The sequence below is a fragment of the Podarcis filfolensis genome (genome assembly GCF_964270895.1).
Source record: "Podarcis filfolensis genome assembly, chromosome: 1".
In the NCBI taxonomy this organism is placed as follows: Eukaryota; Metazoa; Chordata; class Lepidosauria; order Squamata; family Lacertidae; genus Podarcis; species Podarcis filfolensis.
This window is the reverse complement of record NC_139604.1, coordinates 87100614-87115543: the sequence shown is the minus strand read 5'-3', so window position 1 is coordinate 87115543 and position 14930 is coordinate 87100614. Positions and strand designations below refer to the sequence as shown.

Below are 14930 nucleotides of genomic sequence, written 5' to 3'. Positions count from 1 at the left end.
TTGATCATTGTGTCATTGGTGATGTCTGACCCCCCCTGCCCAACTAGTACAAACCATATTCATTAACCTTTTCTATAGGACTGTTTGAAAGGATGTAGATTGTACTGTTCAGGATTAGCTTTGGTCCATCCACACATTAGGGGCATGTGGAAAAATTTGTCTGTTTTGGTTTCTTTCCATTTCTTATTTATCCAGTCTTAAATCCTCCACATTTCCACAGCAGTGTGCCCATTTAAGAAAAAATCCTCATGAAAGTTTAGTAGCATTTTTAGTACAATTTTCCCCCAACACCTTGGTATACAGTTTTGACTCAGATACACATTTTTGCAAGCAATTTTTCCCCTAATGTATATTACTTCATGGTTGTATACATTTAATGCATTTTTTCCTCCAGTACATGCACCAGACTTTTAGAAGACATCTGAAGGCAGCCCTGCTTAGGGAAGCTTTTAATGTTTGATGCATTACTGTATTTTAATATTTTGTTGGAAGCTGCCCAAAGTGACTGAGGAAGCCCAACCAGATGGGCAGGGGTATAAATAACAACAAGAACTTCTTCTTCTTCTTCTTCTTCTTCTTATTATTATTATTATTATTATTATTATTATTTGGATGGAAAGCTGCTCTACAAAATTCAGACATATGTGAATTTCAAATAATAAAATGTGCTTTGTGTTATGTATAGTTGTGAATTAGTTTCTTATTAAAATATCGAAGAAAGAAAGAAAGAAAGAAAGAAAGAAAGAAAGAAAGAAAGAAATTATCTCACAGCCCTGTTCTAGACCCTGGACTGCAGTTTGGACTAGCAGTGATCAGAAAAGGAATAGGCTCAAGTATGCTGAGTGTCAAGTGTGTGCAAGTGCACACCTAATACGAAACAAAAAACAAGAAGTGCCTCCATCCAACTGAGCAAATGGAGAAACAGCTGTTCAAATTAAAAATGAAAAGAAACATGAGTCAGATGGAATTCCAGTAGAGGTCTTGAAGCCAATGGTTGGAGAAGGGTGGTGGCTATCTAATGTCTCAAGAATTTCATTGTAAAAAAGGAGAAGGTGCCAGATGGAGAAGCGTTAGGACAGATGGTCATGGCTATGGAAATGTGCAGGTCACTTCTGACCATTCCTAAGCCTTCCTGTACTGGCAAGTACATGCCTTAAATATAGCATACTGTGCGCCTGCATTGATGCAACACCACAAAGCCTGAAATAGAAATCTGGGCTACCTGAGCCAATGGGAAAGATCTCTTTGAGCAATCAGCATTGTTTCACAAAATGCTTTCTTTCCTGTGGAAATTTATGACAGTGTGCTAACTCCTTCATACTTGCCTATAAGCTAGTTGATGTGAATTAATTGTCTGAGGGGAAGGGATTGATATAAACTATGACAGATGGTTTGATGTATGGAGAATCCAGACTAAGGATAAACATTTGGAGTAGTTAATTTTTTTATCTCTCTCAGCTCCATGGATCTAGGATTCTGTGTTATGTACATTGAACGAATGACATGGTTAAGTTAGCAGCAACAGAAATGCAAATTGGTGAATAAATTTAATTGTGTGTGTACTGGGGAGACAAATCTGAGGCAGTTTGGATACAGGAAAAGTCAGGAATGTGTGAGAGTGTTGATTATAGAAACAGGGTCATACGGGATGATAGAAGAAGGCACAATATCAAGTGAAAGGCTGAATATAAGATAAGTAGCACTAGCAAGAGAAAAGAAGCCAGAACTGAAGAAAGTAGAATTCTGGATGGTACAACTCCAAATTGCAGCTGGGAGAGTTATATTTTTGAATGCTTCTTTGTATTAAAAAAAAAAAAGCTTTTAAGGGGGGGTAGCCTAAGCCTCTCCTTGATGTGCTTATGTATATGGGGAAGCACTCAAAAATATTCCTGTCTGCAGTCCAATGTAAAAAGTGTAGCTCAGCTCTTATTTACAGCACAGTTCAGACAAAGTTAAGCACTTTTGTCCTTTTAATTTCAACAGGAGAGCTGAACATGTGCTTAAATTTCTCCCATTGAAATTAAATTAATGTGTCTTCAGTGCTTGACTTTGGTGAGATTGTACCCTCACATAAGAAAATTATTTGTGTTTGGTAAAGATTCATAAGTTAACCCAATATATAAAGTTAACCCCCACCGCCTATCAGGAACCAGATCCTAGCCTGCTTTGGCCAATGAGGATGCAGGCTGGGACTTGGGCTGTGCCAGGGGATGGAGCTGGCGGAGTGGGTTAGTTTCCCTCAGATCCTTGCCCATTTAAGCAGCCCACATCTGGGGCACTAGCTGTTCTCAGTTGGCAGTTGGGCATTGGGGCAATCCTTTGTTTTGGATGGAGGGGAGGCTGTAATCTCCACTTGCCCCTCCAAACACTGGGGTATCCCATTAAAGGGATCTGGGGGGGAGTGATTGTAGCCGCATGCTGAGGCAGGGCCAGGCCCAAAAGCAAACCCCCAGATGATGGTCCCTGTGGGGGTTGCCCTATTTTATGTAAGTCTTAGGAACCCCCACCTGGATTGACCACACATCACTTCCAGCTGGTGAGCCAGAAGTATTTAGATGGCCCCATGCCCAAGCCAAACCTCTTTCATCTGTGTTCAATAAAGTTGTGTCCTGTTTTGACCCCAAGCCAGTCTTATTGGTCTCTTATTTATATGGGTTGGGGTATGGGGAGCCCGATGCCTGGTCCCACAACAAGCATGCAGCTCTGGTGGTGAAAGGCATGTGACAGGATAGTGTGTGAACTATTTCAGCAGATAGAAAATATATAATCCCAAGTATTCACAAAGTACAGTCATTTGTTGTCATAAAGGCACCAGAACTTCTGAGATGAATCACTTCTGGGCAAAAATTAAGGACAACGTTCCTTGCACTGTATCCTGATTTTCTTACCTGCTTCTCCTAATGTTGACAGCTTTACATCATGAGAGGTTATTGTTTATGCATTTTTAAAATGAGCCTATGAATGGTCCATTTTCACATCCAGCAGAGGAACTGACTTTGGGGTGCAGTTCTAAAGATATGTTGTTGTTGATTTTACTGTGTTTTATTGTGATTTTATGGCTCTGATGATGGTTTATTATTGATTGATTGAATTTGTGTTGTTAGCCACTCTCTTCTCCTGAGTGGAGGAAAGGGTAGGATATAAAAATAATAGACAATAAAATAAAAACTTTCAGATACATTTTATTCTTTTTCTTTCTTTTCCAGAGGTTAAGATTGACTTTGTGCCTAGACACGGTAAGGGCAATATGTGCCATTCACAAGTCAGTGAAATGGGAGAGAGGCAAAATAAAATTGAATCTTTGAGTAATCCTCAGTAATACTAGAAAATGCTTCTTTGCCTCTATGCTTTTGCTGCAGAACCTCCCAAAATCCGCCTGGACTGCATGGGCCAGTCTCCTGACACCATAATTGTGGTGGCGGGAAACAAGCTGAGACTTGATGTACCCATATCAGGAGATCCAGTACCCACAGTGATCTGGCAGAAAGTAAACAAGGTAAAAACGTCACCCTGTCCAAGATGGTTCAGCTCAAGCACGTATGTTCTTATGCCTTACTTTATTTCAGAATTATAACTGGATTAATAAAATAAAAAGAAATTGTTACTTGAAAAGATATTGACTTTAATGTGTGTTCTAAAATAAAAAATATATAACATTTACCATTCCAAGTAAGCACTTTAAAAAAAGGCAACCTCAAAATGGTCAAAGCAGCTTCAGTTCTGCGTTTGTTGAGGATAGCGGTCCAAGCAACAAGGTCAACCCCCCTTGTGATAGTGGATGTGTTCCCACATTTATGTTCATTGCACTTATCTCCCATCTGATGAACACTTGGAAATGCTACTGTTTATGTTTTGATCATTTATCATGGATCATTGCTTCTTGTGACTAATCCAAACAGTTACTCAACAATGGAGGATCAATCTGTGAGGGAATGATCATATGTATATCCTTCCTTCCTTCCTTCCTTCCTTCCTTCCTTCCTTCCTTCCTTCCTTCCTTCCTTCCTTCCTTTCTATTGAGTCAGGCCATTGATCCATCCCAATGTTTGCTCTCCAGGGTTTCAGACAGGGGTTTCTCCCAGCCCTAACCAGTGAAGTCAGAGATTGAACACCAAGTCTTTTGCATGCAGAGCACACCCCTTCCTCTGGGGTTTCACTGCATATAGAAATCTTTAGAATCCCATTTCTTCTTGTGGGACCATTTCCTTTTTTGAAGCATCTTGGCAGCAGTTCTGCTAGACTTTTCCGTATAGAGCTCATCTGAAGAACAAGGATGCTGCGAGCTTCGATTGCTTGTGTGAATTTATAAAATGCAGAAGACTTACCCTCAATGAGACTTGGAAGGAGATTTAGGACTATAAAGTAAAACACCCAGCATTATGTGTTTGGAAAAACTGCAGGAAGTTCAAAGGAATATTCTGGACCACAGAGTAATGGGAGAAAATGGAATGGAATCTCTTAAGATTCTCAAGGCCCTCTCATTTTTTAACATTTCTATTTGTGTAGTGCAAGGCTGACCTCTTGTGGCCCTTATTACCAACTGGGCTTCTCTGTCGCTTTGAAATCCTGATGTTGTCAAACAAGGTGTGTGGTCATGGAATGGGGAGAAATGCTCCTTCTGTGGCAGTTGCTTTGAGGGTCCAACCCACCTCCTGAGGGTCTTCCTTCCACAGGCTTTTCCCGCTTGCTTGTTGGCAAGGCCAGACACTTCCAGCTGTCAGCATTTATCGCATCTTGGCCCCCACATTGTTTCAAGTGGACATTATTAGAACTTGCACATGCTTAAGGTGAATAAGAGGAGGGGGTATATGGCAGTTATTTCCCATTCTTTACAGGTCTTTTGTGAACTGGGGAACAACTTTTGACACCACAATTCTTTTCTGCACATCTTCAGAACATGTGGTTTTATTTAAGCCCTAGAACATTTTGGGGGGAATTCTGATATGTGACTTGGCAAACCCACACAGAACCTGCTAGTTCAATGTTTATTTATTTATTTATTTAAAATATTGGGCCATTTAAAGGAGATTCTGCATGGTTTAATTCCTTACATCCAACCTTTATTTTCTATTCAGCTTTCATTATTATTCTTTCTTTTTTAATTTCCTTTCCTTATACAGTGGAACCTCAGTTCTCAGATGTCTCTGCTGACGAACAATTCAGAACCTGAATGCCAACAACCCGGAAGTGAATGCTTCCATTTTCAAACGCGCCTCAGAAGTTGAACAGCTTCTAAGGCCCGTTTCTCCATTTTTTCAATGGATTTTGCTGACCGCCCTTTGATCTTCGGTTTTCGAACGTTTCGGAAGTCGAACAGTCTTCTGGAACGGATTCTGTTGCTCAAAGGGTCTCAGATACTAATGCCAGGAAAGACCTCCATCTTGAAAAGCTGTGGTTTGTTAGAAGGAAGACTGAGCTGGATAAGCCAATGGCCTGATTCAGTAGATGGTAACTGCATATGGCACTAGGCTTGCTGCTTTTTTAAAACCTGAAGGGAGACTCTTATAGCAATCACTGCAGAGAGCTACCCTTCCTTTTGCCATTGTACTTCATGGGGGAGAAATTGTGTATCTCCTTGCTTATATCTCCTAGTTCAGGGCTAGACAACATGGTGCCTTCCAGATGTTTCCCCACTCTTCCTGTGTTTTGTGTCTCTTCCAGAACAACGAGCTAGTGCTGCTAAGTGACCCATCCAAAGATATTACAGGCACAGGTGGAGATTTAAATAACGACAACAAGGCAAGTTCTTTGTTCTTCAACCAGTCAAACAGAGATATCTGGTTCTTAATAAAGAGTCTTGGTGACTCTGTCATGAATTCAGTAATTAACAATGCTGGAGAAAATAGGAAAGCTGATCTCTTGCATAACAAATTGCTATTTTACAATATTTGTTTAAGGTATTTCCTTGAAATCTGTCTCTCTTTGGACTCAGAGTTTTTGAACTTGAGCAGCCCTTCTAAACTTACAGGGCTGCCAGCCAAGCACTATTTATCTGTTCCGCAGCTAAATGTGCAGAGATCCTTGTGGAGAGAGGGAGGGAGGGAGCAGAGAATCATGTGTATACAGCCTGCTGCTGTGTGCAAGGATCTGTGGAGTGGCAGTAATCTCACACTGGTATTAGAAGAGTACTAGAGCAGGATCCCTCTGAGCCCTTTCTAAAACTGGGCATAGGGAAACCAAAGAACAAAACCAGAAAGTGTTTCAGAACTCCATCCATCCAAAATCACATTGTGATAACTAGGAAGGGAGTGTCTGTAGTCACCCATCCAAATCCAGTGTGGATCAGTTAAGATCTACTACCAGGAACTATTTGGTCTTCCCAGATCTCTGCTGGTGAGGGAGAAAGTACAAGTGGCTCAATCTGTTCCCAGTGCAGATCAATGACACATACAGTGGTACCTCGGTTTAAGAACAGCCCTGTTTATGAACTATTTGGTTTACTCTGCAAAACCGGAAGTAGTGTCCCGGTTTGCGAACTTTACCTCGGTCTAAGAACGGAAGCAACATAACATAACAACCTTTCACCCCATAACTGCTCACAGGTCTTCTCTGATTCCGAAGGCCGAGTCCGTGTAGAGATGTATGAAGACCATTGTGTGTTCACCATTGAAGGAGCTGAGAAGGAAGACGAGGGAGTCTACAGAGTTACGCTTAAGAACCCAGCAGGGGAAGATACAGCTGATATCACTGTCAAAGTGATTGGTAAGCAAGGCAGATGGGCACTTTCTAAAGCCTGGTACAAGTGAGCCAAGTCTTCTCTCTGCCAGCCTAACACGCAGTCACAACCATTGATAGAATAATACATTTTCCAATGGAGCAGGAGACCCTGCAGATGATCTTTCTCCTGCCAATGTCCCTCTGGCCTACTGTGGCAAGTAGGACTCCCAAGTGTGCCACATAGCAGGCAGAGTGAAAGGGGGGAAAACTTGCCATCTGGTAGTATAGTCAATCAAAAGGAGTAATGGACAGATTAGCTGATCAGTGCAGCCCTAATAAGTAGTTGTCTTCATTGTCTAAACACAACATGAAGCACAGTGACCTTCTTAAATGGATGTTGCCCTCTCTCTGTGACAGGAGGAGAAGAGATATGAGAAAACTGAGTTTTTAGATGAGATTCACTGTCTCTGTCTTTCTCTTGTTTCCTTCATTCCTTCATTCATTAATTGCTTCAAAGATGTGGCTTTGCCCTGTTGACCAAGCAATATATCATACTTGAATTTATCCCAAAATCAGCTGTGCAATTCATGCATTTGTTTTATCAGGAGGTCACACTTTCTTAAAAAGCTACTTAATGTTAGACTCTTTAGATAAAAGTTGCAATGACAAATGCATCAAGACGAAGAATGTTTCCTGCAATGAGGAGGGAGCTTTATGCAGTTTGTTAGAAACATAAATAGGGTTACAGCACATTCATATGGGAACCTCTAAAATGAAGGAGTAAATCTGGTTGTGTGAATAGGGAATACTGAATCGTCAGAAGAGCCCTGCTGGATCGGATCAAAGGTCTGTTTACCATCCACTTCCCCACAGTGGCCAACTGGATGCCTCTAGGAAGCCTATAAGCAGGACTTGCATGCAATAGCCCTTTCCTCTTTGTGTTCCCCAGCAACTGAAGCTGTGTATATGCTATATATTTAAAACATATCACTTCCCCCAAGGAATCCTGGAAACTGTTTTAACCCCCCACAGAACTACCATTCCCAGGACCCTTAAGAAACTACAGTTCCCAGGATTCTTTGTTTAAAGCCATGTGCCTTAAATGTGTGGTGCACATGCACATATTATCAGGCATAACCCTCAGAAGCTGTGTATAGCTATCATGGCCAGTAGCCATTGATAGCCTCACCCTCTCTGAATTTGTGTTATCCCCTCTTAAACCTGGTGGCTGTTACTACATCTTGTGACAGCAAGTTCCATAGGAAGAGATTCTGTGGTGAATTAAACACTAGCAATAGAAATACGGTGTGCATGCGTGTTTTGAAGGAAACAGGCAATCTTGTTACCTCTCTTTCTTTCTCCAGATGTACCTGACCCTCCTGAGGCTCCCGAAATCACTAATGTTGGTGAAGATAACTGTACAGTGCAGTGGCAGCCTCCAAAGTATGATGGAGGACAGCCAGTACTGGGTAAGAATTGCTATAGTGAAAACATCACCTGAAGGATGATGATGATGATGATAGTAATGATAGTAGTAGTAGTAGTAGTAATTTGTTATTTATACCCCACCCATCTGCCTTGTTTTCCCCAGCCACTCTGGTCAGCTCCCAACAGAATATTAAAAACACAATAAACCATCAAACATTAAAAGCTTCCCTAAACAGGGCTGCCTTCTGATGTCTTCTAAAAGTCAGATAGTTGTTTATTTCCTTGACATCTGATAGGAGGGCATTCCACAGGGCAGGCGCCACTCCTGAGAAGGCCCTCTGTCTGGTTCCCTGTAACCTCACTTCTCATAGTGAGGGAACCACCAAAAGGCCCTCGGAGCTGGACCTCAGTGTCCAGGCTGAATGATGGGGATGGAGACGCTCCTTCAAGTATACTGGGCCGAGGCTGTATTAAGAATGAGAAGGATTTTCTGTACATTCCCAGAAATACATTTGTACTGTGAATTATTATATTTTACAATATAATCATGACACTGTGAAATAGGCAAAAGTTCCTCAATTATCTCTTTGATTTCCCATATATCTAGTTTTTCTGTCATTTTGAGGACAATATGGGCATTGCTGCTATTTCTTGAAAGGGTGGTTTACTAAATACCCCACCAGCGCTGAAAGAAGATTTGTGGGGAGTGAGTCTTGCTTCCTGTGGACCACCTGGAGTGGGAACTGCATTTTATTTATTCTGTTTAATCAAGTTTTAGCTCGCTTGCTATAAAAACAAACAAACCTTGAATTGGTTTGGAAGAAGAAGAGTCAAAACTCTAACACATGGGTAGGTAAACTAAGGCCCGGGGGCTGGATCCAGCCCAATTGCCTTCTAAATCTGGCCCGCAGACAGTCCAAGAATCAGCGTGTTTTTACATGAATAGAATGTATCCTTTTATTTAAAATAAATCTGAATCTCTGGGTTACTTGTGGGGCCTGCCTGGTGTTTTTACATGAGTAGAATTTGTGCTTTAATTTAAAATGCATCTCTGGGTTATTTGTGGGACATAGAAATTTGTTCATTTCCCCCCCAAAAATATAGTCCAGCCCCCCCCCCCACAAGGTCTGAGGGACAGTGGACTGGCCCCCTGCTCAAAAAGTTTGCTGACCCCTGCTCTAACACAATTCCTGTCTGCAAATATCTACAGGCAGTAACAAGTAAAATTATTCAGAATATGAACGTGCGTACAGCACCAAGCAGTAAGTTTCTAATAAGCATCTGAAATACGCCAAAGTTGGTGCCTCCTGGGTAGCATTCCAGAGGCATCACTGCAATAAAGGTTTGCCTCTGCATTGCTGCTAGATAGCAGTCAGTCCATCATAGCACAACAAACACGGCATCCTCTGATAATGTTGACTGAACACATCTGTACGAGGCAAGGCCCCAGGTATCCAGGCCTGAGTAGTTAAAGGCATATGTTAATAACAATATTTGAAGGCGGCTCAGTTGCAAATAGGCTAATAGGTAGCTTTTGCATCTTTCTCAGGGGTGCTCAAAGTGGAAACCTGGACTACTGATAAGCATGTGCTCCACATAAACGCCTGCCGATTTCTCCCAATTTCAGCTGTTGTTCAGGAAACGCACAAAGAGGAAGCTCAGACCGCTTCTACTTCCTCTGGCAGTGCTGCAATGTGCAAAGCTGCTCTCACTCTGGGGCACATTCAATGGAATACCCTTGAACAAGGTCACTAATGGGAATATCAAGTATCAAGATAGAAGGACAGGATGAAACTGTTACCAGAACCAGCTGAAGTTAAAGGACACACACTGCTGGCATGGTTCAGCCGTTGAAACCACTGCCAAACTTTGGGTGAAATGTTAGCCAAAGCCCCACAAAAGTGCTATTTTACAATGGCTACCTGGTTTTAATGGGATAGGGATCACCAACCCTGTGTCCATGGGCGCAAAGTTGGTGGCCTTCATGTATTTTGGGGGGATTTGGGGGAGAGATGGATTTTTATCTGGTAATAGCAAGTACTTCTTTCACCTGTGGAAAATTTCTCTGCATTTGAGTGTGGATGCTCAAGGGGGAGGGTAGGGAGATATGTGTATGTGGCATGTGGGGGGAGAGGGGGAGATATGGATGTGTGATCTGTATGTGGACGTGGTGAGCTTGTATATGTGGTTTGTGAGAATGAGGGAGAGGTGTATTGTCCAGCTGTTGGTATGTAAAGTGTATGAAAATATAAAGTGGTGTAGAAATGAAATAATAATTTATAATTAATAAGTGTGTGCAGGGAGAGGCGGGGAATGTGTGATTGGTAATCCCAGTAATAAAATAAAAGCTTTCATTAGATAGTATTCTAAACAAAAGAAGTGAATCAAGAGGTTGCTTGTATCAGTTTTTGCATTTGTAAATTCCATAAGGAATTCACTTATTATATCAAATCAACCAGCGCTATTTTTCTAGAAAAAGAAAACTCACCATGAACACCTCCCTTGTTCTCTTATAAATGGCAATAGCACCTGCCTGAGAGGTGCCAGAACTGAGTTCCAGAAAGTTCTGGCTAAAAAAAAAAAAAGCCCTGATCCATAGTAAAAGGTGTTGTTAACATCATCTATAGAAAATGGCTGTAACCCTAAATACACTTGCTAAGGAGAAAGCCCCATTGAACACAGTGGGATCAGGGGTGGTGAGCATGATAGGGTGGTGCCATAGAGCTTTTCTCCCAGCAGCAGTGTTGCTACCACTTACCAGGACTGTAGGGTCAGGGCAGGCTACTGATGATGTCAGCGCTGTGTGGGCACAGCGAAAGAGTCAGTCCAGCAGTCATGACAGAACACCTGCTCAGGCATGAGTTCACCACTGAGTTTGCCTTACCCGTACCTCATCCAGGTAACTAGCTGTGATGTTGTCAGAAGGGTGGGCCTTCAGCAGCACCCCACCATGCCACTCTCTTCTGAGTGAGATACTTCTAAGTAATAGTGTGTCAAGTTGCACTATACGACGACCACCTGTTATCAAATTCATTCGTAACCTTCAGTTCTGTGTCTTCTTGCTGTAATTAGTCATGGAAATGGCTACCCTTAAATGAAAGTCTGAGTGTGTCCTAGTAGACTGAAACATTCCCCCACTGCTTTCTGTGTGGTTCTATTTTTAATGCCCAAAGCATATCTCTGAGGCAAGTGAACTTTGTTGAATTTACTTCTCGGTAAACGTGTATAGAATTGCACTGTTAATTAAGCACTGACCTAATTGGGCTGGTGGCTGATGTTATATATTATTTTAGAAGATGTGCAGGTGAGTGAGCACTTAATAATCTTTTTGACGTTATTAGGTCCTGTAATAGATTTGATGCAGTAAATGTAAAAAAAGGTCTGGTACTTGGCCTTGTTGTAGAGTTTGGTCCCTTGAGCCATATTCTTGACAAGTGATGAGTGGCTATTCTAAGTTGTTAGTCCATCTGTGATCATTAGAGTTTCCTTCAGTTCAACTCTCCTTAAGAAGCTAGTCCTTTCCCAGAATCGTTGTAAGGCGGCTAAAATGCCTCAGAGGTATGCGTTTTATACAATGTCGTCAGCATTTCCGAAAAGTGAGATTAACAGTGTTGATTTTCTTTCACAGAATGTTATCGTCGCATTTTGACGAACAGCTGAACTTAGCACATTAGGCAGGAGAGCGGTTGTTACTGGGATCCAGAGTGGATCTAAAATAGTCCATACAAGGTTTGAATTGTATCCATTCTAGGGATCAGGCCTTAGTTGGTTCAGGGTACAGTCTTAGGCATGCTTACCTGGGAGTAAGCCTCATGGAAAACAGCGGGACATTTCTGAGTAAACAATTTTAGGATCCAGTTTCATGCCAGTAGATTAAGCAAATAAATCTGAAATGGCTTAATAAACCAGAGCAAATGTTAAATCCATAAAGCTGTGAGTTAAAGGCAAAGCTGATTATCTTAAGAAAGGCATAGGCAAAGTTGGCCCTCCAGATGTTTTGGGACTACAACTCCCTGACCCATCCTGTTAGCTAGGGATGTTGGGAGTTGTAGTTCCAAAATATCTGGAGGGCTGAGTTTGCCTATGCCCATCTTAAGAACTAGTAGGGAACGAAGGAGAAAATATTAAAGACAGTCTTTCCTTCCAACCATGTTACTTTCACCTTGTTTTCTTATTAAATGGTAAGTTATGTTCTTTGTTCATTCAATAAAAATGGCACAAACTTGTATATTTTTGTAGTATAAAATTGGGGTACACCCAACCTAGCACAAGCATAGAAAAATTCATACCAAAGAATTTTCCACCCCTCTTCCAGTCATCATCCACCACACCACACCCTGTGCTGTTGCTGAGGATACCCTGATCAATAGAAGATGCTTTTCAGGGATTGCAACAGGGCTACAGCAAAGAGAGGGATGGAGAATTCCCTAGTACAAGGCTGGCTTGTGGAAATGTTAGTGTGGATGTAATACCACACACTTAAATGGAATTGATTGTGTAATTAGCTAAAGGGCAGGTGATTGAGCAGCAAAATATTCTTTAATTTACTGCTTCCCTTAACCTATGTACAGAGCAACTAAATGGGAGAAGCTCTGAAATGTAAATTTGGTAAAACAGAGTCTGCTTTGGGAGTTTCTGTGCAGTAAAAGCAAAATGGCTGTACTTGTGTCTCTTGTAGAACAGGCTCTCTATCCATGGTGTCTTTTTTCACTTTGTAGGCTACATCTTAGAAAGGAAGAAGAAAAAGAGCTACAGGTGGATGAGGCTGAACTTTGACCTTCTAAAGGACCTGTCATATGAAGCGAAGAGAATGATTGAAGGAGTTGTGTATGAGATGCGAATTTACGCCGTCAACTCGGTTGGTATGTCCCGGCCCAGTGCTGCCTCACAGCCCTTCATGCCAATTGGTGAGTGTCAACACACATTGTGTTACTTCTCAAACATCCAAAGGAGATGAAGAGACACATGGGCACACAATTACATTCTCTTTCTCCACTCAGTAGGGACACAGAGTCCATATTTGTCAGACAGGTGGCTCCTTCTTGATCTGTTTTATCTTTTCTAACCTTTTTCTAAAACCCTCTTCGCAAATGGGAGTAGCAAGGTTCCAATTTCATGAAATTGCTGATGAATTTCTAACTGTTAAAATTAGAGGTGTGAGAGGCAAGCTGGGTCTCGATGAGAGAGGGGAACTAATTGACAGTGACCTCCCATTGCCTCTCAGCTTCCCCCATTCCCTTATGGGTGCAAATATCACCGTATCCCACCCAGTGCTTCATTACTCCCACCCCCTGCGGAGCTGCAAGGATAGCTGATTAAGAAAATATCCATGGAATTATTTTCTATAAATAATCATGATGACCCCACGGTGTTTCTATCAGTCCCTGAACTAAAAGCAAACTGTGGGAGTCTTTGAGGGAGGAAAGAACAATCTGAGCGCCTGAGGTAGAACAGCAACAGAAATGACTAAAGTGATGGTTCAGCTCACAGAAGACCATAAGGAAGGGGATGAGTTTTGTGAAGAAAAGAATGTGCCACTGCAAAACCCCAGCGATGGGCCAACAGAGAACGATAAAGAGCAGGAGGAGGCAGTTAATTCTGATCTTCAGCCAACACTCAACAGTTGGGCTGTGCAGAGTGAAGAAAGACAAGAACCTCTACAGGAATCAAGTGAATTAAAAGGTTCAGGGTTTTCTTGCAATAAGAAATGATATACTTGATTAGAAATAAGGCTCCATCCTACAACTATGGAGATGAGGCACTGGTTTGTAACATGCGTCATGTGGTAATCCACCCATACTCCTATGTGTGATGCACATGCTTTTAAAGACTGTTTTGAATATTTGGCTTTAATTATAGTTTAAGAAGTGAGTAAAATGTTGCAGCAGGATGATGTGGGATGCTAACATTAGGTTCTCCATCTGCTATGTGATATTTATTTATTTTTTAAATGGTGTTATGTGGTAGGGAACATTCTGTATTTTTGAAATATTTAAAATAATGCACATAATGTGTTTAAATACCACAGCTTTCCCTGGCTTATGATAACCACACACATGGCATGGGGGGGAAATTACTTCAGGTATTGTTATTTTTTCAAATATGCAAAATCTAAATGATTTGAAAATGAACCAAAATGACTGAGTATCTGTCACTGCATGTAGAGACAGGCCCTTTGCAGTCTTTGTGAAATGTTTTGCCAAGGAGCAGAACAGCTTGGTTTTGCACAGTGGAATCTGAAGGGTGGAAATGGTACTTCTTAAATTCACAGCATCTTTAGATACAGGGAAACTTTTCAAAAGGGCAAATACCAATTCTGACCATGTAGGTAATAATCTTGAACTTCTCCAAACTGACCCACTGCCCCAAATGTGAATTTGTATAGTTGGTATATATATATAGTTGGCATACTATAATATTTGGATAGTCCTATACTGTATGTAACCCAAATATCTGCTGTACCCTGTCCTATATATTCTGGAATCACAGACACAAAACTCACATAGTGTTTTCACTCTTTCACACATACGCATTTACACAAATTAGGATAGACTCTGGAGTCCCCCTGTGTCAGGGCTGAGGAACCTTGGATCTGGAGGTCCGGTGATCCTCCAGGCCTTTGCAATTCTCCCCAGCCTGCACCCCTCACTGCCCCTGCTTTGCACCCCAAGTGTTTTTGTCTGGATGGAATCCTTAAACTCTTATAATGCCTCTTGTCTGGATGGAGGGTACAGTGGAGTGGGTGAGTTTCAAAACTGCTGTACTGTATAAATTTATATTTGTTTCTCCACTTATTTTTGCCTCTGGCCTCACCCACCACTGGCTTTTGGAGGCAGAGGCGGATT

At 41.7% G+C, this 14930-nt stretch overlaps 1 protein-coding gene across 4 annotated transcripts in view; it reads left to right on the top strand.

Moving 5' to 3' along the window:
- The window catches only part of MYBPC3 (myosin binding protein C3), a 66175-nt gene that overhangs the window by 35664 nt on the left and 15581 nt on the right, over positions 1–14930 (top strand). For 2 of the 4 annotated variants that reach the window (XM_083604229.1, XM_083604228.1), the window contains exons 18-23: positions 3207–3236; positions 3360–3496; positions 5662–5739; positions 6543–6702; positions 8022–8126; positions 12804–12992. In XM_083604229.1, the coding sequence (XP_083460355.1) occupies positions 3207–3236; positions 3360–3496; positions 5662–5739; positions 6543–6702; positions 8022–8126; positions 12804–12992 (699 nt within the window). Of the gene's footprint in view, positions 1–3206; positions 3237–3359; positions 3497–5592; positions 5740–6542; positions 6703–8021; positions 8127–12803; positions 12993–14930 lie in introns of all 4 variants that reach the window. The other 2 variants (XM_083604227.1, XM_083604226.1) reach the window with 1 other exon arrangement.